Source organism: Ceratotherium simum, chromosome 12 (assembly GCF_057802395.1).
Source record: "Ceratotherium simum simum isolate JZ-2026a chromosome 12, ASM5780239v1, whole genome shotgun sequence".
In the NCBI taxonomy this organism is placed as follows: Eukaryota; Metazoa; Chordata; class Mammalia; order Perissodactyla; family Rhinocerotidae; genus Ceratotherium; species Ceratotherium simum.
In genome coordinates, this window is record NC_141911.1 from 20,497,194 (window position 1) to 20,521,073 (window position 23,880).

At 33.8% G+C, this 23,880-nt stretch overlaps 1 protein-coding gene across 1 annotated transcript in view; it reads left to right on the top strand.

Moving 5' to 3' along the window:
* SPOCK3 (SPARC (osteonectin), cwcv and kazal like domains proteoglycan 3) overlaps nucleotides 1-23,880 on the top strand; it is a 452,647-nt gene that overhangs the window by 400,593 nt on the left and 28,174 nt on the right. Inside the window, exon 7 of the mRNA XM_087437447.1 lies at nucleotides 4,108-4,227. Within this exon, the coding sequence (XP_087293573.1) occupies nucleotides 4,108-4,227 (120 nt within the window). The remainder of the gene's footprint in view (nucleotides 1-4,107; nucleotides 4,228-23,880) is intronic.

Sequence of the window (23,880 nt, forward strand, 5' to 3'; positions counted from 1 at the left end):
GTGGGGCGCTGCCACAGCATGGCTTCATGAGTGGTACATAGGTCCATACCTGGAAGTCGAATCTCTGAACCCCAGGCTGCCGAAGCGGAGCACACAAACTTAACCACAAAGCCACCAGGCCAGCCCCTATTTTCTGTATTTTTAAAATAATTCTATCCATTTCAAATTCTTTCTCTGTTAATAACTTCTGTAAGTTAGATATTGGACTTCTTGACTGATCCTTCATGTCTCTTATCCTTTCTTTAACGTTCTTCCTCTCTAGTTTCCCTCAATTATTTTTATTTTACATTCTAGAATATTTTTTTGGCGTTATCCTCACCTATTCTATTACATGTTTTGTCTTGTCAAATATGTGAGTATGTGCGTGTGTACAAATATAAGCACATATGTAACTTTTTAAATTTCCAAGGCCTCTTTCCTTTTCAGTTGTTTGCTTTGCATAACACCATGCTCTAATTAATAATTTGACACAATTGAAGAACCTTGCATTGAAATCTAGCTTTTCTTTTATTTAGATTTAATTTAAAATCATATTTATTATGTTGTTATAATGTATTACTCTGTTATTCATTTCTGACTACAAATACAATTAGATCAATGAGTACCAAGCTCTGGTCTAGTTTGCCACTGGCTATAAAATTTAGGACAGTGATTTAACTTCAGTGTCCCGGTTTCTACTGCTGTAAAAAAAATAATGATAATAATCCTTTACCTAATCTTCCAGGCTTGATATTAAAATCAAAAGTGAAACCTCATTAAAAGCATTTTCTGCTGTATAAATGCAGGATTATTATTTCTAGAAAAAAAAATCCATGTAGTACAACGGTTGGAAAATATGAAGAAAAGACATTAATTGACTTCTTTTGGAAAAGAATAGTAGTAAATCACTGATGGCTGTCAGACACTTACAAGGGTGAGAGCTGACTGGTCATGTTCCAATCAGAACATGTCTGTAACAAAGGATTTGGTATCTAGTTAAGTAGAAATATCATCCTATAAATAATGTAATATTTTGATATTGTATAAGCTAAGCATTTCCTTTTGTGTGTGTGACAAGGACAGTTTGACTCATATTTGTAAAAATAATGCCATCATTGTGGCCTCTCTGAAAAAATAAGGAAAGACAAGTTTTATTGAGTAACGTCAATCATGGGCCCTTGTTAACTGCTCTAGAAGATGTAGTAGTATAAACTGTAGCTTATTGTTCAGTAAGATCTCTGTGATCTGTTTTTAATTGGCTTTAAAAATTGGACTTGAAGATGCATGATTCCTTTGCAGTCAAAAAGATATATTTATTCTAGGTGTTGTGATATTGTCCTCTAAAAATGTGTTTTGCTAATGTCATACATCTCTGCAGTGGCAATTATCTCACATCGCCACAATCATAACTTACTGAAATGGAAATTTATAAGCTGTGAGTGAAGCAACGCTTGACTTGTTTGTTCTAAGTTGGAGTATACTACTTGGCGGTTGTTGTTATTATTATCATTATTGGGACTACCGAGACGGTTTGCTGTAAGGTTTAACACCTTGTACTGTGAAGTCTATCTTTTTGGATTCAGAACTTGGCTCTGCCACTTATCAGTTTGACCTCAGGCAAGTTCTACAGCTCTCAATGCCTCAATTTCCTAACACTTAAAAGCAAGCAATAGTGGTATAATCTTCATAGGGTTTTTATAAGAATTAAACATGTTAATGTATGTAAAATACTTATAATAAAGTATGCAGTATTAGCTGCTGTTTTCATTATTACTGCAGGATTCTTAATTCCTAAAATATTCCATTACAATACATGCATAACCTTATGTTGAAACTTAAGCTAAAATGTGTGACACACAATAAGGTCTCATATCATAAGAATAATAGCATTTTTAAAAATTTACCCAAATATGAATACTCAGAAGACTCTTGCCTAGATGTTTGTTTAAACAGAGATACCAGGCTGGAGAGTAAATATTCATATTAGGAGTGTACTATTTATTGCCTCATCACTCAGTCTCAGCCGTTGTAGATCTTATCAGTACAAGTCATGTTTTCTTGGACTTTCCCCATAGCTCATCGTTTTCGCTAGATGAAAGGACAGTGATAAATTCTGTGCATTGCTCTGTCCTTGACCAAACATTTTCAGACTTACTACCATCTGCCTCTACACTTGGCACACAACATGCATTCTGAGATTCGTTTTTTCCATCTTCCTAGAAATTCCTTTCACTTTTCTCTTAAATCTTTCATTTCCTGTGTCTCAGCCATCCTCTTTCTTGATTTTCTCTCTGGTGTAGCACATCTTCCAGTAGCTTTCTGGGGAAAGGTTATGTGAGTGATTAATTTTTTGGATTTTGTATATTTAAAATTCTCTTTAGCTTACTCTCCCAACTGACTTTTCTGGATATAAGATTCTCAGTTTAAAATATGAAGTAATTTTTCAATTGTCTTTCTGCCTGTCAATGTTACTATTGAAAAATCTGAAGACATTCTGATTCCTTATTCTTCATATCTGATGGTTTGTTACTCACCCTCATGGCGGCTTGTAGGATCTTGTCTTTTGCCTCCAGTGTTCTGAAACCTCAATAATTTGCTGGCATGGGTCATCCACCTTGCTGGGTACTAGGAAGTTCCTATTAATAGGGAATTTTACTCCCTTTAATATTAGAAAATGGTCTTAAATTATACATTTTTCCTTTGGTATCTACAGGAGATTGGTCCAGGACCCTGTGAATACCAAAATCATCAGATGCTCAAGTCCCTTGTATAAAATGGTGTAGTATTTGCATATAACCTATGCACATCCTCCTGTATACTTTAAATCATCTCTAGATTACTTATAATACCTAAACATGAATGCTATATAAATAGTTTGTTAGACTGTATTGTTGAGGGAATAATGACAAGAAAAACGTCTTTGCACATTCAGTACAGAGGCAATCATCATAGGCCTTTGGATTCATGGTTGGTTGAATCCAAGGATGCAGAACCTGCAGATATGGAGGGCCAACTGTATTATGTTATGTTATACTATATTTTTGATGTTGTGTTATACATGTTACGTTATATATAATACATATTGTAATTTGATGTATATAGTATATTTTAAATGTAATGTACCATTTATGATATCATTGTGTAAATTATTATTTTTAACAAAATGAACAAGAAGAGTACTATTAAAGAGTGCCTGTCAGCTCAGGATATTGCACATTTACTACTTGCAGAGGAGTTGGGCCTACAGTAACAATGTTATCTAAACAATGTAAATAAGCGTTATTTTATATTTTCAGAATATTTTGGCAACAAATTACTGAATTTGACATAGTGTATTTTAGCATTAGTCTCACACATACATGTAAACACATACATATATATACAATATATTCTGCTGTATTTTATTGTATAGACTATTTTAAAGAATATAATTATTGATAAACAACAATAGTTTTTAAAAAACAAAGAGGAATTAAAGTTCCAAATGTCAAATTTACTAATATCTTACTTTTACAACAGAAATGATATCATTTTAAAAAATATTTTACAATCTTTCCTAATATCAAATAAGATAGCTCTTCTTTTCCTGTACTTAAAAAAAAATATAGGATTAAACCAAATAGCAACAGCATATATTTATAATTGATAATTCCTACATATGTTGAATATACTAATGCAGATTTATAAATTATAACATATTTATAATAGGTATGGCCTATAATAAATGTGTAAGTATTTATTTTGGATTTTTAACCCCTTATTACCTCCGATGACTCACCACCTTATTGTGACAAAAGTGTTCAGCACATAAATATTACGACTCAATTTCTGTGACGTTAACAATAAGAACCTTCAATCAAGTGTTATATTCCAGTGAGGAGTAGAATTCTACTAATAATATTCCTTTATTAAATAAAATGTTATTGTTGTGTTACATCTTGTTATGTTTGAAACACGTAATTGTTTTCAGTTTTTGCAAAGCTGAAACACAATTAGTAATTGTATTATGTTTTTTTATTTATTTTTTTAGTCGTTGTTACCTTTTAGTTATTGGAATAATTTGAGAATTGACGTTGACATTATACTAAGTTATTATTCAAGATGTGTGTTGTTTCTCTTTGTTTTTAGCATGTAGTGACCTGGAGTTCAGGGAAGTGGCAAACAGATTGCGGGACTGGTTCAAGGCTCTTCATGAAAGTGGAAGTCAAAACAAGAAGACAAAAGCAGTACTGAGGCCTGAGAGAAGCAGTAAGATTTCTAAATTTGATGTGTGTCCTTGTCTTTGATATGGGATTTTATTTCCAATGAATCACTTAGATCAAAACATGTATTTCAAAGTTGATCCTTTACTTAGATGCTGAACAAATATCAGAACATTGTTGTTACTTCCAAGCACACTCATAATATTTTGTAAGGAAATAAAGCATTTGAGACAACTCTGATTGGTTAGAAAAGCGAATATCCCCTCAGAGACAACATTTAGCTTCCAGTAGAACTGAATGAGTAGGAATATTTTTCAGTGTTTAGATAGAAGTAGTAAAGAGTAGAACAACACAGAAAATAAAGGTAAGAATTTTGAAGTACTTAGATTTTTAAGGAACACAATTAGGCACCACCCCAAATTAGCCTTTTCAAGACATTTCTAATTTGACCCATCCATGACAATACATAAAAAGTATATTTTCAATGACACTCTGCAAATCAAATTTATAAAAGAAAGAAGAAAATAATAAGAGCCATATGAATCTTATATGATTCTTTCGTCATCTGTAGAATCTCTCAAAAATGTGTCTTAATTCCTTAAAAATAGGAAATGCAAATTTGGAATAGGGCACTTGTTATGAATAATTTTATGAACTTTTCCTTTTATATTTTTTGTTTATAAAAAATATTTATTACATATTTAATGCATGTAAAAGAAAGATATTGAAGCATGAGCTTAATTTTAGGGAGCTTTCAAATATTGAAGCATTTGCTCTAAAATGCAGGAAGAGGGGGTAGAGCTGTAGTAATGAACAGCATATTGTAGCTGATAAAGAAAGCCCCAAGTGTGTGCCTTTCTTTGCTAATCACTTGTGATGTGACCCATCCACTCTTACTTGCAATCCTCAAATATCAGTTTCTAGCAAAATCAATTCATAAGACGGCACAGTCATCCATAGTCCATATTTCCTAAAATGCCTCATTTGTTTTCTTCTAATCAAGGAATTTTCTATAATCCTAACCTTTTGTGTTTATAAATCTTATTTATGTTCTTAAAGAATTTGATAATTATTTTTAATTAAGCTATCACTGATAGAAATAATAATTTTCTTTGTGTGATAACTATGTGAATATATTTCTTCTTATGAAGTTCAGAAAGACATTATAATATTTTTCCTACACTGTAGGAGTGTTTCTCAGGTTTCTCTTCAGAATTACTATCTAAATTTTTGGACGATGTTAATTTTGTTGATGCCTTGAGAGTAAGTAAGATGCCTGATCTTACCTAATAGAAACAATAAAGTATATTTGCCCCTGTATTCATGAAGCAAACATACCTGGAGTGGGGTAAATATTTGTTCCAGACCCTTACATATTGATTTTTTAAAAATTCATGTCCACACCTGTCTTCCTAATACTCATACTTGAATATTTTTATTGGTTACTCTCAAATTTCTCTGTTGAACTTGAGTTCAGACTAATAATCCCTCCCATATTTGGAGATGGATAAAAGGAGAGCTTGTAGAACACTCAGCACAGTGCCTGCTTAATAGTACCCATTCATAAATATTTTTTCCCTTTCTAGCTTTTTCTTGCAAGAAATGAGGCACTCTTAATATAGTGGATTAATTATAAGAAGCTCCTTGAGAATTTTATATCTTTGGAGAGTAAATGAAAAAGTGGGTACAGGACTATTTGTACTGCTTAAGGGGTGAGAGGCCAAGTAGGAGTAAATTTCCAAAGAGAAGTTAGCCATTAGCACAGACATAACAAATCCCTAGATGAGAAATGGCTGACTCCCTCAACTCCTCAGATCTGTACACCCTCTGGGTGAGTCTTCTCCTGACTCCATCATATTTAATTTGTGAACCAACCCTCCAATATAGTACTCCCCATCTCCTTTCTATTCTTATTTTTCCTTCATTGCATTTTTCACTGTCTAGCATAGTGATAATCTACTTGCTTATTTTGTTTATTGTCTCTCTCTCTCCCCACTAGACTACTGTAAACTCACTAATGTCAAAGATCTTTATTCACCACTATATTATCAGAGCATGGGATAATTTGACATAAATATTCACTAAATAAAAATGAGTAGAACTAATGAATGGAAGAAGCAAAGAAGAAATCAAAATACTACATTGTGTGGCTATACAATAATTTAATCAACCAATTATTCCCCTAGGAATGATTATTTACTCTTCCCATTATTTTCTCCATGACAATCAATTCTGCAGTTAATTGGTATGCTTTTATTTCTATGAGAAAGATTCCAAACAGTGTAAGGAATGGGTCAAAATGTACATGCATTTCAAATTATAAACAATAATAGATGTTGCCAGGCTGCTTTGCAAAAAGCATAGGGCATTTCTAATTTCTAACAGCAAAGCATGAGAGTTAACATTTGTCTTCATCCTTCCAGGCAAAAAGTATAACCTTTTTTTTTTAACTTTTCCATTCTGGTTAACATGCTATTATATTTCATTGTTAATCCAATTTGTATTTCCTTTATTAATAGTGAATTTGAACATAAACTTTTGCAGTGCAAAACAAAACAAAATGTCTTAATCATCTCAGGCTACTATAATAAAATAACATAGACTAGCTGGATTAAACAATAGACATTTATTTCTCAACTTCTGGAGGCTGGGAAGTCCTAGATCAAGGTGCTAGCAGATTGGGTTCTTGGTGAGGGAAGATCCTGGCTTGTAGGCAGCCATATTCTCACATGGTGAAGAGAGAGAAGGATCTCTCTAGGGTCCTTTCTTATTACAGCACTAATGCCATCATGAAGGCCCTACCTTCATGTCCTAATGACCTCTCAAAGGCCCTATCTCCAAATGCTATCATACTGGAGCATAGGCCTTCAGCAAGTGAATTTTAGGGTGACACAATTTAGTACATAGCACAAAACAAAACCAAAAACCACCATAAGTTATGTCAACTTACATGTTTTATAATTGTATTTAATCAGGTCGTTCTAGTATTTTTGGTAGTTTTTCTGTATGTGTTTGTTTCTCTATTTTTTTAGAACGTATGGACTTATTTCTGTTCTATCCATTCGTAAATTATGCTTCTTATCGCTTTATTTTTTTACACTATATCCTACTTACTGCTTTTTAGCACAAATTTCACCTTATCTGAGAGTAATCTTACCATGCTCGCATTCAATTTTATTACATTTTTCTGATATACTTGCTAACATTTTATTGTCGATCTTTCTCTATCACTTAGAATTAAATGTCTTTCTTGTAAACATCCATAGTTGGGTTTTGGTTTTCAATATGACAGTGAGCAGACTTTGTGTGTGTGTGTGTGTGTGTGTGTGTGTGTGTGTGTGTGTGTTTAATAATTAAGATATAATAAAATCAACATAAAGCACAGAAAAATATTCTGATAAGACACAGAATGTTTGCCATTTAGGCAGATTACCCAGAAGACAAAGAAAAATTTATTTTACAATCTCTTATGAAGAACAGAGCAATAATCCAAGAAAATTTTGTCATTTCAACAGAGAGAAAAAATCAAATTTTAGATTTATCTCAGTACAATATTTGATACTAATTTTTTTAAAAAACTTATATGAATGAACCGTTTAAATATTAGCCAGCATTGACCATGACAAATAATATTTTGGGGGAACATTTTATAATTTTTTGTTTGTATATACACTTTTGAAACAATTGGTGTTCCAATTTTAGTATGCAAACAATTTTAGTTTAGTATCCAAACAATTTTATTTTGATATAAAACTATATTTTTAATGAAATCATATTTTGCATACCTTGCACATCAAGTTGCCTTGTATCATTATTCTTCCTGTTAGAATCTTATTAAAACAATGAGGTAAATAATTTTAAACTGTTATGCATTAGCATTTTGTAGATTAGTAGAATTTATGAATGTACATTTTATACGTTTTTATAGCCATACACATTTTTTGTAATATAACTTTTTAATGTGGCAAAAACTAACACGTTTATTAACAGACCCAAATCTATACAATTTAAACTATAAACTATAAAATTAATTTGAACTATAAAAATTAGAGGCAAAAAAGTCCATAGATTTAAAAACACGCTTTAGTGTTTTATCCTTTTTAGAAATGATCTAGATATTTAGTGAATATACATTAATTAATTTAGTATAAGTCTAAGGTTTTAAGATACCAAAAGATCTTGGAAATTACTTTTAAATCTCAAGTCAGCTTATTATAAAACATGATCACTGTTGAAATAAAGTTTGTCATAATAATGATTTAATTTATTAAAAACAAATTTATGTTGTATGTAATCCTAAATGTCAGTAGATATAATGCTAATTTATTCAATCAGTATACCTATATAAGTTTAGGAAAAACATGTCCAAATAGAATAAAAATGTATGCTTGTTTTATCTAATGCTGATAACTCTGAAAGTAGAGTTGTTTTTATTAAATAAACAATATTAAACAAGTCTCTCTTGCCAAACTTTATTTAAATTATGGTAATTGGATTTTTAAAACATTCGATATTTACTTCTTATTCTTGATAAAATACTTTTGAAAGTATTAGAAGGTTATTTTTCTACTGGAAGTTTTAGGAATATGTAATTTATATAAGCACTTATGTATTTCTAAGCCAATCAGAATACAGCTTTCTTAGGAAATTTTGTAATCTAATTTGGTAATACTATCTGAGGTTAGGAAAATTTATGCACACTCACACATGCATGCACACACACGTAGAGAGTTTAGAGCTTTAATTAAAAAATTTTAGCTTTGAGTGATGTACAAGCATAGAAATATAAAACTCGCTGGTTTATATCGGAGAACTGTCTCTCATCCTTACCTCACTTTTATATTTTTAACAAGATTATGTTTATGGAGGATGGGATAAATTGCAATTACAGCTAAATATGAGGGCTGATGCTCCACCACCATTTGGAGAGGAGACTTTTAAGATTTTTCTCTTTTGTCCTAATGTGTACTTTTACAGAGACTGTGGACTAAATTTTTCTTGAGGGACTGAGGAGAGACCAGTTATCCACCTGGGCATTTCCAAAGCCCATCTGAGAAGATAAAATGTCCAGCCTGTTTCCAATTAGCCTTTTTAGCCTCCTGGTTGCTCTTGGAGCCCCTGAATCCCTTGAGAGCCCCTGATGGGGCAAAGTCCTAATGCTGGAGTGACTGCAGGAAGTTGAGGGGCAAGACTGGGAAGAGAAAGCCTCCATGAATACCTAGGTGAAGACAGCGGGATCCAAGGGGTGTTCACTCCAAGTCACAGCACCATTAAAAAAAAAAAGTCAAATAAAAACAAATCCAGAGTAAGTAAAAATAGACTTTGGCAGGAGTGGAAAGAGGGATGGAGAAGTTAAGGGTGTTGAAGAAGGACAGATCAAAAGATTTTAGGGAACTGAAGGGAAGGTTGAAAGTGGTAAAAAATGTGAAGGAGGAATGAGGATTGATGGGAAGGGAGAATTCTTAGATGAGTCAGTTTGTGGAGATCCTGTTTCGCAAAAGGTCATTGTAGTGTCAAATTATCCTTAATGGAATTTTGCCATTTGGGGAGATATTAGAAGGAATTGTGGTGTAACATATGGTCAGTGGGGTTTGGGGAGGAGGGATACAAGGTAGAGACTAGTTATTTAAATAAATTAAGTAGTCAAAAAAGAGCCAAGGATACTCCTGCTCAAGAGAAAGAAGGGTTAAATTCCCACCCAAAAAGAACCAAGAAGACTTTAATCTAGGAAGATTCTCACTCAAACAGAAAAGAACAGGGAAGAGTTCTGTTTAACAGAATCAAAGTAACTTCTTATTGTGCTACAACAGACAAATGTCCAGGGCACTGGATTAGGAGTTGTGACTTGCCATGGATTCACATTTCCTCAGCAAGGAAGGACACAAATGGTCATTTGAATATGAATTCCTCGGTGAAGACAGTGGGAACTAAGGGGTGTTCTGTACTCCAAGTATTGCACCATAAAAATATCAAATAAAACCAAATCTGGACTAAGAAAGACTTTATTTTAAAGAGACTTTTCCAATAGGTAGAATGCTTCAACATCGAGATTTGCAAGCATCTCAAATCAATACAGAAAAAGGCTTTTATTTTATAGGAAGGAGTCAGCAGGGCTAGCATACCTTTGTCGAGGAGGAGGGCAAGTGGGTGGGGGAGCAGGTAGCAAAACTTGGGCACTTGAACAGGAAACATTTCTCCCTGTGGTCAGCAGATTCTGAGAATAAGCAGTTAAGAAGGGATGTTCTGCATCTTAGTGCTTTAGTCTTTGCTCAAACTTGTGAGAAAGCCAAAGTTGAGGAGTCTAGGGGAGGAGGAAAACCTGGCTAAAGTGTGGTCTAGCTAGAGTTCGGTGAGTAAGTAATGGGCAATTGTGAGCACTTGGTCAAACTCTATTTCTAATGATAGGCAATCCATTTATCTACCAAGCAAGTATATGAGACTCTTAAGCTTCTTACTTTACTCGTAATTTCTGTCCTTTTATATCTTTGATCTGTGTTTTGATATATTTCTTGCACTTGATTATCTAGACCACTAATTTGCTGCTCAATAGTGACACTTCCCACCTACAATTCACCTATAGGGTTACTTAGCTGGGAAATTGTGGTTTTCAGTCTAGAAAGTAGTTCTGTATACTTTTTAAATATGTGCATGCTTAAATATTCATGTGTGTCTCTGTGTGTGTGTATCTTAGATTTAGGTAGACTATCCCCTCTCCTATTTATTCAACTCAATATGTGATTGATTTTTCTCTCTCTGGCTTTTTGAGCCCTTTAGTTATGTGGTGGCTTTCCTTTGTCTGCTTACTGGGTCCCAATCTATTTGGTAACATCTCTTTATTGTCAATAGTTCCGCAGGGGATGGAAAGCAGTCTCGCATTGGCTTTGCCTCAAAGCATCAGGAAGGCCACCAGTTCCCAGAGCCTTGGAGAAAGTCACCTTCCTTCTGTGTCTCTTAAGCTGCCCTGGCCTCCTTTATGAAATCCAGCCCCCAATACAAGTATCTACAAGAGTAGATGTTGACCTTCCCCCAGGAGTCTATAGTTTTCTGTAAGTCAGGCTCTTCTGAGTCTATCACTTCCTATTCTCCACTCTTGATGTTCCCCATTCTGTTCTCCATCATCCACCTAGCCAATGGGGAGAGAAAGCTCTATACCAATTTGCATCCCTTTGGCTGTAGACTCCAACACTCATTTGACTGAAGAGAGAGTGATAGTAGATTGAAGTTGATCATGGTGAGGGAGCTTGCTGCATTTTGGGTGGTCAGAATACCTTCCTTATGCTTAATCAACCAAATTCAAATTTAATATAGAAAGATTGACAGATATGAAGAACAATTTGGAGAAAAATTCTTGTTTGTATTGAAATAGTAATGAGAGGGCAAATATGTAAGAGAGGGCCAGAACATGTGTAATTTTCTGGTTGTGCAAAGAAGAATGCTTAAATGTCAATATCTATTGTTTAATGTGTACAATATTACCTTTGAGATAGATATTTCTTTTTTGATGGATCTGTATCTCTAGTGACTTTTTTTTGTGTAGTAACATTGGTTTATAACATTATATAAATTTCAAGGGTACATCATTATACTTCTATTTCTGCATACATTATATCATGTTCACCACCCAAATACTAATTACAATCCATCACCACACACATGTGCCTAATCATCCCTTTTGCCCTCCTCCCTTCCCCCTTTCTCTCTGGTAGCCACCAATCCAATCTCTGTCTCTATGTGTTGTTTTTTGTCCTTTTTGTCTTCTACTTATGAGTGAGATCATACAATATTTGAACCTTCTCCCTCTGACTTATTTCGCTTAGCATAATACCCTCAGTGTCCATCCATGTTGTCACAAATGCTTGGATTTCATTGTTTGGTATGGCTGAGTAGTATTCCATTGTGTATACGTACCACATTTCTTTATCCATTCGTCCCTTGATGGGCACTTAGGTTGCTTCCAAGTCTTGACTATTGTGAAAAATGCTTCAATGAATACAGGGGGTGCATGTATCTTTATGCATGCTTGTTTTCATGTCTTTGGATAAACACCCAGCAGTGGAATAGCTGGATCATATGGTAGTTCTATTCTTAATTTTTTGAGGAATCTCCGTACTGTTTTCCATAGTGGCTGCACCAGTTTGTACTTCCATCAGCAGTGTATGAGAGTTCCCTTCTCTCCACATCCTCTCCAACACTTATTGTTTCCTGTCTTGTTAATTATAGACATGCTGATGGGAATGAGGTGATATCTCACTGTAGTTTTGATTTACATTTCCCTCATAGTTAATGATGTTGAACATCTTTTCATGTATCTGTTGGCCATCTGTATATTTTCTTTGGAGAAATGTCTGTTCAGGTCTTTTGCCCATTTTTTAATTGGGTTGTTAGTTTTATTGATGTTGTGATGTATGAATTATGTATTTTACTTATTAACCTCTTATCAGATATATGGTTTGCAAATATCTTCTCCCAATTATTAGGTTGTCTTTTCATTTTGTTGATGGTTTCCTTTGCTGTGCAGAAACATTTTGGTTTGATGTAGTCCCATTTGTTTATTTTTTCTATTGTTTCCCTTTCCCAGTCAGACAAGGTTCTTCAAAATATGTTGCTGAGACCAATGTCACAGAGTGTACTGCCTATGTTTTCTTCTAGAAGTTTCATGGTTTCAGGTCTTACATTCAAGTCTTTAATCCATTTTGAGTTAATTTTTGTGTGTGGTGTAAGATAATGGTCTACTTTCATTTTTTTGCATGTGGCTGTCCAGTATTCCCAACATCATTTATTGAAGAGACTTTCCTTTCTCCATTGTATGTTCCTGGCTCCCTTGTTGAAAATTAGCTGTCCACAGATGTATAGGTTTATTTCAGCACTCTCAATTCTGTTCCATTCATCTGTGTGTCTGTTTTTGTGCCAGTACCATGCTGTTTTACTATAGCTTTGTAGTATATTTTGAAATCAAGGAGTGTGATACCTCCAGCTTTGCTTTTTTTTCTCAGGATTCCTTTGGCTATTGTGGGTCTTTTGTTATTCTATATAAATCTTAAGATTCTTTGTTGTATTTCTGTGAAAAATGTTGCTGGAACTTTGATAGAGATTGCGTTGAATCTATAGATTGCTTTAGGAAGTATGGTCATCTTAATTATGTTAATTCTTCCAATCCAAGTGCATGGAGTATCTTTCCATTTCTATGTGTATTCTTCAATTTCTTTCAGCAATGTTTTATAGTTTTCAGTGTACAGGTCTTTCACATCTTTGGTTAAGTTTATTCCTAGGTATTTTATTCTTTTTGTTGTAATTGTAAATGGGATTGTATTCTTAATTTCTCTTTCTGCTACTTCGTTGTTAGTGCATAGAAATGCAACTGATTTTTGTATGTTGATTTTGTATCCTGCAACTTTACCATATTCATTTATTATTTCTAAAAGGTTTTGGTGGATTCTTTGGGGTTTTCTACATATAAAATCATGTCATCTGCAAATACTGGCAGTTTCACTTCTTCCTTTCCAGTTTGGATCCCTTTTATTTCATTTTCTTGCCTGATTGCTCTAGCTAGGACTTCCAATACTGTGTTAAATAGGAGGGGTGAAAGTGGGCATCCTTTTCTGGTTCCTCTTCTTAGAGGGATATGATCATCTCAATAGATGCAGAGAAAGCATTTGACAAGATACAGCATCCATTTATGATAAAAACTCTGAATAAAATGGGTATAGAAGGAAAGTACCTCAACATAATAAAGGCCACATATGACAAACCCACAGCTAATATCATTCTCAATAGTGACATTTAAGTTAATGTCGTTTTCATAAAAATGGCCAATTTTTACTTTGCTATCTGGAAATATCATAGAGTTTTAACTTTCTATGTTATTAGAATAATTGTGAATAGAATATATAGTTTCTTACAAAACAATTATCGAAACTTACATCTGTTTGATCTAACCTATTGACTAATATACAATGAAAAGTAAATGAATGAATTCCAGAGGTGAATCTGAACTGGTTGGCATGCAGGAGGAGAGTGGAGAAGAGATGTTAGCACATGTCCTATTTGTCAATACTTTCTACCCTTAAATAATCTGAAAATTCATTGCTCTACTTCATACAAAGCTGTAGATGTGTGCTGTTTTGTAGATGTGTGCTGTTTTGTAGATGTGTGATGTTTTCCAACCAAACACATAGAGCAATAAAGGCACATAGATATAATCCAGGAAAGCTGGCTCTAAATATTGGGTAAAGGAAGAGCCATTGCTTTGTTAAACTTTGTTGAGCATGAATGCATATCATATCTTGGGTTGAACCATATGAAATTACCAATTTTGGAACTGTAAAATAGTAGTTTTTTTAAGGAGCAACTTAATAAAAGTCATCTGAAAAGTAAGTTAATCTGTATACTTTAATAGACTAAATTCTTTTCTTTTCCCAAGCAATGCATAGCTTCTATCTCTTAATTTAATTTTTCTACAGGGTTGCAATGAGTAAAAATACAAATTAAGCCATAACATCCTTTGTTTTTCTTTAACCTTCTCTTATAACACAGCTTCATTATATATTAACATAGCCACTAATGATCCTTAAACTGAATGCAGATGGGTAGTATGCTCTCTAGCTTCATTTTTTTTCTACTTATAAGCCATATTGCTAAAAACTATTAGTACAAATTACTCTTGTGGCTAACCATTATGTGCTGACCTCTCTGTGGATTCTAGGCGGTATTAAAGGATATTTTGATTAATATAATTCCTGATGTGGAGACACTTGCTTTATATTTGCTGTTTTTCTGGGGTCCTAGAACACTCGTCACCCAGGTATCTGTGCTGTCTCACTTCAGCTTGTTACTCAAATATCCAGCATCAGATGCCTTCCCTTCCACCACATATAGAATAGCAACACCACCACAGAGCGTTCGCCTCCTCATTGTGCTGCTTTGCTTTGCTTTATAGTATATGTCACTTTCTCATTGTTATATGCTGTGAAGTTGGCTCCAACTCCTGTGACCCTATGAATGAGTGTTGTCCACAGTGTCCTGTCTTCAACAGCTCTACTCAGCTTCTGTAGACTCAGGCCTATGGCTTCCTTATAGGAGTCAATCTACCTCATATTTGGTCTTGCTCTTTTCCTGCTGCCTTCTACTTTTCCCAGTATTATTGTCTTTTCCAAAGAATCCTGCCTTCTCAAAATGTGCCCAAAGTAGGACAGCCTGAGTTTTATCATTTTTGCCTCCAGTGATAGTTCAGGCTTAATTTTCTCTGAGACCCACTTGTTCGTCTTTCTGGCAGTCCAGGGTATCCGTAGAGCTCTCCTCCAACACCACATTTCATATGAACCAAGTTTTTTCTTTTGAACCTTCTTCACTGTCCAGCTTTCACACCCATGCATAGTAATTGGGCGTACGAGGGTGTGGATAATCTTGGCCTTGGTCTCTAACAACATTTTCTTACACTTGATGATCTTTCCTAGATCTTTCATTGTTGCCCTTCTGAGTCTCAGTCTTCTCTTGATTTCTTGGCTGCGGTCTCCATTAAATTAATGACTGAACCAAGCTAAACCAAATCTTTAACAATTTCAGTGTCTTCATTGTCTACGTTAGAGTTGTATAGGTCTTCTGTAGCCATGGTTTTTGTCTTCTTGGTGTTCAAATGCAGTCCTGCTTTGGTGCTTTCTTCTTTCACTTTTGTCAGAAGTTGTTTCAAGTCATGGCTGCTTTCTGCCAGTAAGATAGGGTCGTCTGCATACTTTAGATTGTTGATATTTCTTCACCAGTTTTCACTCCTCCTTCATCTGAGGCTAGCCCAGTTTTTTGTATATGTTCTGTATACAGATTAAACAGAGATAGAGAGATAAAATACATTCTTGTCTGATACCTTTGCCTGTAGGAAACCATTCTGTCTCTCCATATTTTGTCCTGATGGTGGCTTCTTGTCCACAATACAGGTTATGCATCAGGACAATCAAGTGCTGAGGCATGCCCATTTCTTTCAGAGTAGCTCGTAGCTTTTCCTGATCCACACAATCAAAGGCTTTACTGTAGTTTATAAAACATAGACTAACCTTTTTCTGAAATTCTTTGAAGCACTCCAGTAGCCAGTGAACAATTGCAATTAAATCTTGTGTGCCTTTCCCTTTTTGAATTCCAGGTTGGATGTTAGGCATTTCTTGCTCCATATGAGGTAAAAGCCTTTGTTGAAGCACCTTGAGCATAACTTTACTTGCTTGGAAATTAGAGCAATGGTCTTTTAGCTACTGCATTCCTTGGCATCTCCTTTCTTGGGGATTAGGATATATATTGAGTTTTTCCAGTCTGTAGGCCACTAGTTTTTTTTTATATTTGGTGGCATATTCTTGTTAGGATTTTGACAGATTCAGTCTCTGTAGCTTGAAATATTTCTATCGATATCCCATCTACCCCTGGTGACTTATTTCAAGGCAGCTTTCTCTTCACTTTCTAAAATTACTGGTTCTTCTTCATAGGAATCTTCTTCAAAGGAATTTCTCATCCTTTTGTCTCTTCTGTTTAGATCTTCAGTATATTGTTTCCACCTTCCCTTTATTTTCTTGTGATCAGATAGTGTGCTTCCCTCTTAGTCGTTCAGCATAAGTAATCCAAATTTAAATTTCATTTTGATTTCTTGAATCTTCTGGAAGAGACCTCTTATTCTTCCTTTTGTTTCTCTCTCTCTTTCTTTTCATTGGCAATTGCAATAGTTCTCTTTGTCTCTATGTGATAGTCACTGAAAAACTGTGTTCAGGATTCTAACTCTACTTTTGTCACCTTTTCCTTTTACTTACTGAAGTAAAAGAAAAGAAACATGGAGATGGATGACAGAGAAACACTAAAAATTGTTAAAGACAGGCGAGAAGCAAAAGTAAAAGGTGACAAAAGTAGCATATGTCACTACCTGATGTAAAAATGTTTACTAGTTTATTTTCTGTCATTTCCAAATAAAATGTAAGCTCTTTGAGATCAGAAATTTTCCACTGTGGAATCCCCAGCTGCTAGAAATGGCCCTGGCACATAATAGGGACTCATTAACAATTTGTTTAATGAGTAAGTTAATAAATCTAATCACAAGTTAGCTGAAAATTGCCCTAGTTTCAAAGAGTAATAAAGTAGCTTGTAGCTGCTTTCCCATGATTGCTGAATGACATGCAGGTTCTAGGAGGACAAATCTCTGACGGTAATAGGATTGAAATAAAAGGGTCAAGACTGGATGAAACTTAAATAGGAAGATACTCTCCTTCTTTTTATAAGGCAATGAACCTTGAAAGTGGACTACGGCTTTATAAAGAAAGGAGAACTTGCTAGCCTCACACACTGGCTAACGAATTAACAGTGCTGTATATTTCACATTAGTTAAACATCTTATTACACTGTCAAAAATATTTTAAGGTATGGCGAAAAATAGTAGTTTCTTTTTTCTTAGTAGTTATTTTAGTACTTATTCTTAACTCTCAAACACAATAGGATACTAACTGGTGTTTTTAATTGACCAAATTTTATCACAGCCATTACATAAAGAATTGTATAGCCATTACCCAAGAATTGATTATTTTTCTGAATCTTGGATAGTGTAAATATTTCATAGTTAAATGTTTTCAGTTGACAAAAAAGATCAATAATGTTATAGCTTTTTAAGGAATTAAGCAAGCTGATAAAGTTTGCCATTATTTTTTAATGACTTAAGTCTACCTTGTATTAAAAAATCAGGCTTCTTGGATATATTTTGTTTAGATATATTTTAGAACTATCTCTGAGAAAGGAATAACCAGAGAAAAGCAACTCAGATGGTAAAAAACTTAAAACGTGGGGGCCAGCCTGTTGGCATAGGGGTTAAATTTGTGCAGTCTGCTTCGGCAGCCTGGAGTTCACGGGTTTGGATCCTGGGCGTGGACCTATATACCGCTTATCAAGCCATGCTGTGGAGGCATCCCATATATAAAATAGAGGAAGATGGGCACAGATGTTAGCACCAGGCCAATCCTCCTCAGCAAAAAGAGGAGGATTAGCAATGGAGGTTAGCTCAGGGTTAATTTTCCGCACCAAAAAAAAAACTTAAAATGTGTTTTATAACAATAAGATGAAGGAAATAGAGCTATTTAGCCTCTGATTCTATTTATTATCATTATACCATGAAAATACTTGTTTGGTATTTTTTTCAATAAGTATATGTTGTACCTGTTGTAATCAGTGTACCTTGATATATTTTGTTTCATTATTTAAACCTCCAAAAATCAAAGAACAGAAATACTATACCTAGGGGTTGGTTTTTTTTTTTTTTTAATATGGTTGCAATTGAGTGAGTGTGTGTGGGTGGGGGGGGCGTCTATGGTTTGAAAGCAATATTGTATTAATTTTCTTTTTGTCAGTTTGAAAAGCATCAGGACATCAGAATCATATGCAAAATCTTCAAATTAACAGTCTGACTCAGATTAAGATAACGTCTTATATTTGCTTTTCTACACACCAAATGTTCTTCTCAGTCAGAGAAAATGATAGAATTACTTAAACCCCAGGGTAAATGAATACATTCTAATTTCTTACCAAGACATTGCTCACTTGATGTCATGCTGTCTTCGCATTGAGAGGAAGATTGAATTTGGAATCAGATAGCTTACAAACTATGCCCTGTTTTAATGCAATTAGGAGTCTTCTAGGTATAGCAGGGAACTTCATCTTTTGAAAACAAAGATTTGTAAAGTTGGTAGATAAATTTTCTTTTCTTATTTCAAGTAATAAAATGAAAGATCCAGATCATTGCTTATTTTGTTCGTTCTAATTATTGAGACATCTGGCATTTTCTTCTTTTATTAGGTATACACAATAACTCTCCCTATAATAAAATTTAATTATACACTTTAGTATTACTAAGGAATTATCTTAATATTTGGATATTATAATTTTGTAGAAATTATATATTTCATATTTAGCTCAATTAATATAATCCTATATAAGTTAAAACTATAATTATAAAATAAAGGTGCTAAGTGAATAATGTACTATAATAAAATTGTTTTGTTACACTATTGTGTGCTAGTAAATTATCCAATTGAATTTGTTAGGCATCAAACTTTTGGTGAGCCTCTAGTCTTTAGAAACTATATTATTCCAAATAGAGGAAATTATTATTGGCATTGGCAGTTTGGGAATCGTTAACAAGTAGGTTGCTTTGTGAAATATTGTCAATTTTATCACATTCTATTTTCAACAAAATAAATACTTTGTAGGGTGTTCAGAGCACATTTAACCAGTAATTTGAACTATTAGAACGTAGTAAAAAGTGAAACACACCCTTCTCCAAAAAAGATGACAACAAAGAGTTTTTTAAAATCTGTACAGAAAAATTAAAAAACATAAAATTTGATGTTGCATACATATATCTTATACATATTGTCATTTATAACATAAGCATTATTTCTATCAAATTTTACTCCAGTGCCAGTTAAGTTTTACACAAAAACCTAGAATGTGTGCATGATAGGTGCCTTGAAAGCATCAAGAAGTGATAGCTAAAAGAAGGAGGGAAAGTATGAATAAAAAGGAAATAAAATAGCTCAAAAGCATGACTATCTGGGGTTATTTAATGTGGAAACAAACGATTCTATACACCACAGCAGTCCTTGGACCATATGCCAGCCAATAAAAAGACAATTGATTTTATGATGATTCCTTTGAGACATTAATGAACATTAAATTATTTTAACATATCACAGGAAGAAAAAATATATGTAACATTGTATTTTACTACTTCTTTAATTTGTTCATATTCTCTATTTTAATTACACATGTAATACATGCTTATTTTAAAAAATGACGTGAAGGTGTGTGAAGAGAGTTAATATCCTTTCACCAACACCATCCATTCCTTCCATCATGAAGTAAAAAATTGGTAGCAGCCTGATATATATGGTTTTCCAATGCTACTTCATTCTCATACAAATGTGTATTCACATAAAGATTTTTAGTATAAAGGAGATCATACTGTACACTGTACATGGCAGCATGCTTATTATTACTATCCATATATTTTAACTTTTTAATCCTTCATCATATTGCAAATATTTTCTCTACATCTTTTTATTTTGATTTCAGAGTTCTTAGTTTGTGTTCCTTAAGAAAATCTCGCTGATAAAAACACTGACCTGGATATTTTTCTAATGTATATATTTTTGCATTTAAATCTTTAAATCATCCACAATTTATTGGTGTGAGATAGGATTCTGACACTAGATCATGTCTCCTTACTGAATTAATCTTTGCAATTATTTAATCCACATTTTTTTGTCTGTATTTTCTAAGTTCTCTACGTATTTTTTCTTAGTTCCTTCTGTTACTCCTTTCTACTGTAATTATATTATTTTCTGATATCATATTTTGTATGATTTCAGTTCTTTCAAATTTGTTAAAATCTGTTTTGTGGCTCAGAATGTTTCATGTGTTCTTGAAAGGAACTTATATTCTATTATTATTTGTTGAATGTCCTATCAATATAAATTATTTCAAGTCTGTTGATAATGTTGTTCAGATCTTCTATACCCTTACTGACTGTTTTTCTGTCTACCTGTTTTCTTGATTATTTATAGAGTAGTATTGAAGACTCCAGATATAATTGAGAATTTGTCTATTCCTCTATTCAGTTCTATTCATATTTTTTTCATGTATTTTGAAGCTTCAGTTTAGATACGTATACATTCAGGATTGTTATGTCCTCTTACTGAACTATTTCTCATTATGTTATGTCTCTTTTTATCTTGGTAACATTCTTTATTCTTAAATCAAATATATTATTAGTATAATTAGTCTGGCTTTCTTTCCATTAGTTTTTGCATGGTATATTTTTTCCAACCTGTTAATTTCAACCTACTATGCCATTGTATTTAAGATGGCTTCCTTGAGGACAATATATAGTTGAATTTTCCTTTTTAATACAACCTGACAATTTTTGTATGTTAATTTATATGCTTAGATCATTTATAATTAATATAATTATTGATATGGTTTAATTATAATCTACCTTCTTGCTAGTTGTTTTCTGTTTTTTCCATCTCTGCCCCTTTTTCCCTCTTATAATGCCTTATTTTGGATAAATTAAGTATTTTTATGATTTCATTTTATCTATACTCCTAGTTTATTATTTTTATCTCCTTTTAAAAGTTTTTTAATGGTTGCCCTAGGATTTACAAGATACAAATTTAATTTGTGACTCTCTACCTTCAAATAATACTTTGATATTTCGTATTTATTAGAAAGACTTACAACTCTCAATTTATCCCATCTTTTGTGCTATTTTGACATACATTTTGCTTTTACATATGCTACAAACACACAGTACATTGCCGATAACTTTAGGTTAGACATTCAGTTATCTTTTAAAACACTTTGAAATAAAAAATATGAATTTCATATGCATCTTCGTTTATATACTTTCAGTATTTTTCAGGTATTTTTTGTAGCAATCTAAGTTTCTGCCTAGTATCATATTTATTCTGCCTGAAGAATTCATTTGTTAACATTTCTTATAGCTCACATGTGCTTTAAATAAATTTTCTTCCATTTTTGTTTCCTTCAAAGATATTTCTCCTTCCTTTTTCAAAGGTATTTTCTCTGGGTAAAGAATTTTGGATCAAGAGCTCTATTTTTCTTTCATGTTACAGAAGTCCCTCTGTCGTGTTCTGGGTTGTATTATTTCAGCTGGGAAGTCGGCTGTCATTCTCTTCTCTTTTTTCCTCTATAGGAATGTGTATTTTGCCTCTGGTTGCTATAAAGATTTTTCTCCTTATCATTGCTTTTCAGCAGTTTGACTATGATGTATCTAGCTTTTGTTTGTTTGTCTCTGTCTTTGCTTGGTTTGTACTTAGCCTGTTTAGTGTTCTCTAAGATTCTTATCTCTGTGGTTTGCAGTATTTCATTAATTTTGGAGAATTTTCCATTAACTCTTGAAATATTTCTTCTACCCTATTTTCTCTCTCTTCTCCTGCCATTTCAATTACTTTTCTGTTGGACTGTTTAATAGTGATCTACAGCTCTTATATGTTCCATGTTCCTTCCCCTCCTCTCCCTTTTCTTCCTCCTCCTCCTCCTCCTCCTTTGTCTTCTTCTCCTTCTCCTTATGCTCCTCCCTCTCCTCCTCCTGGCATTTCTGTCTGTTTCTTTCTTATATTTTTAATCTATAGTTTGAATGTAAATTTTACCTTTCATGCAACAGGTTTTAACCTATTAATCTTATTAATTTCAAATTATTTCTCTGATAGTTGCTACACCTGTCATATCTGAGTTTGGTTCTATTGAATGCTTTGTCTCTTGGCAATGTTTCTTTTTTTCTCTCATTTTTGCTTCCTTATTTGTGAGTCTCTAAATTTTTGGTTAAAACTGGACATATTGTGTAGGACTGTAGACACTGATGTAAATAATATTTTTGCCCAAAAATGAGTATGCCTCTTCTTTTGCTTGGCCTATAGTAAGGTGATTAAATCAATCTAGTCAGGTATTTGAACTAGGTTTTTGTTTGGGTTTATTGTTACCCTCAGTGCATCACAAGCTTGCAATTCATTTGTGTTGCCTTGTGTTTATGGTGGTGGTGGTTTGCCACAGCTTTTTTCTCCACTTGCTTCTTTATGTTTTTCCTTTGAAACTGAGCCTTAGAGAAGGTCCCTCTCCGTGACCTCACTCTTCCCTCATTGGTAGACTGTTGGTACTTGTTATCCAACACTTGCTACCCTGATGGTGATAGCATTCCTTTGTATTCTTGTTAAACTACAGACTTAGACAGGTGCTGTGTACCTGGGTCTGAGTGGGACCTTCTCAGAGATCCTATCCCTCCTCTAGTGGCAGGAGTTCTCTAATGTTCTGTACTCAGGATATTGTCCTGCCCTTACTCAGGGACAGCTGTTTTTTCGCTCCCGTTCCTCTGGGTGCAATGTATCCTTACCTATGTCCACAGAGTAATAGAATATTCTTGCCCCAGTAACTTAAGGCTTCTTCCATAAGGGACGCAGGAAAGACGGATGTAGGTGGGCCTTCATTCCTTTCCCAGAGAAGCTTCTGCATCTCAGGTGGCTTTCTTAGGTCTCTTACTCTGCCCTAAGTCTTCCTTGAGAGCATTTGCTAGGATCTATAGGATAAAAATCTGTCAATGGTTATGAATTCCTCTCCCTTTTGTGGCTTCCAGGGATTATTTACTCTCTTGCTAGCCCACACTTAACCTTCAGCAATTCATTGAAGATTTTAGCTGAATTCTTCTTCTTAGCTTACATAGTGTCTGATGGCTGTCTCAGGTAAGCAAATGCTCACATCCCGTCTCTTCTTGGAGGCACATGTCTATTTTTGGTTTGGGGCTGTTCATTGCCCTGGAACACAAAGTGCCTTGACAGTTTGTTTTGGAACACCAGGTTCCAAAAAAGCCGTGGCTTTGTAGATTTTTCCTATTTTTCTTATTGTTAGGGTGGGAGCAAAACTTGTTTCAACTTTCTACATCCTAGGTGAAAGCAGGGAGTCCTAGATGTAGATTTTTGAAAGTGTCTAAATTTTTTTTTTATCATTTAAAGATATTAGTCAACACTTCCTGCCCTCTAAAATTTCTGATGAGATGCCAGGCTTTAGTTGAATCATAGTGTAATTGCGATGTGTCATTTTCTTCCCGCAGATTTCAAGTTTGGTATTTATCTTTAGTTCTTAAGAGTTTAACTAGAACTGGCCTTCTTTGTGTTTA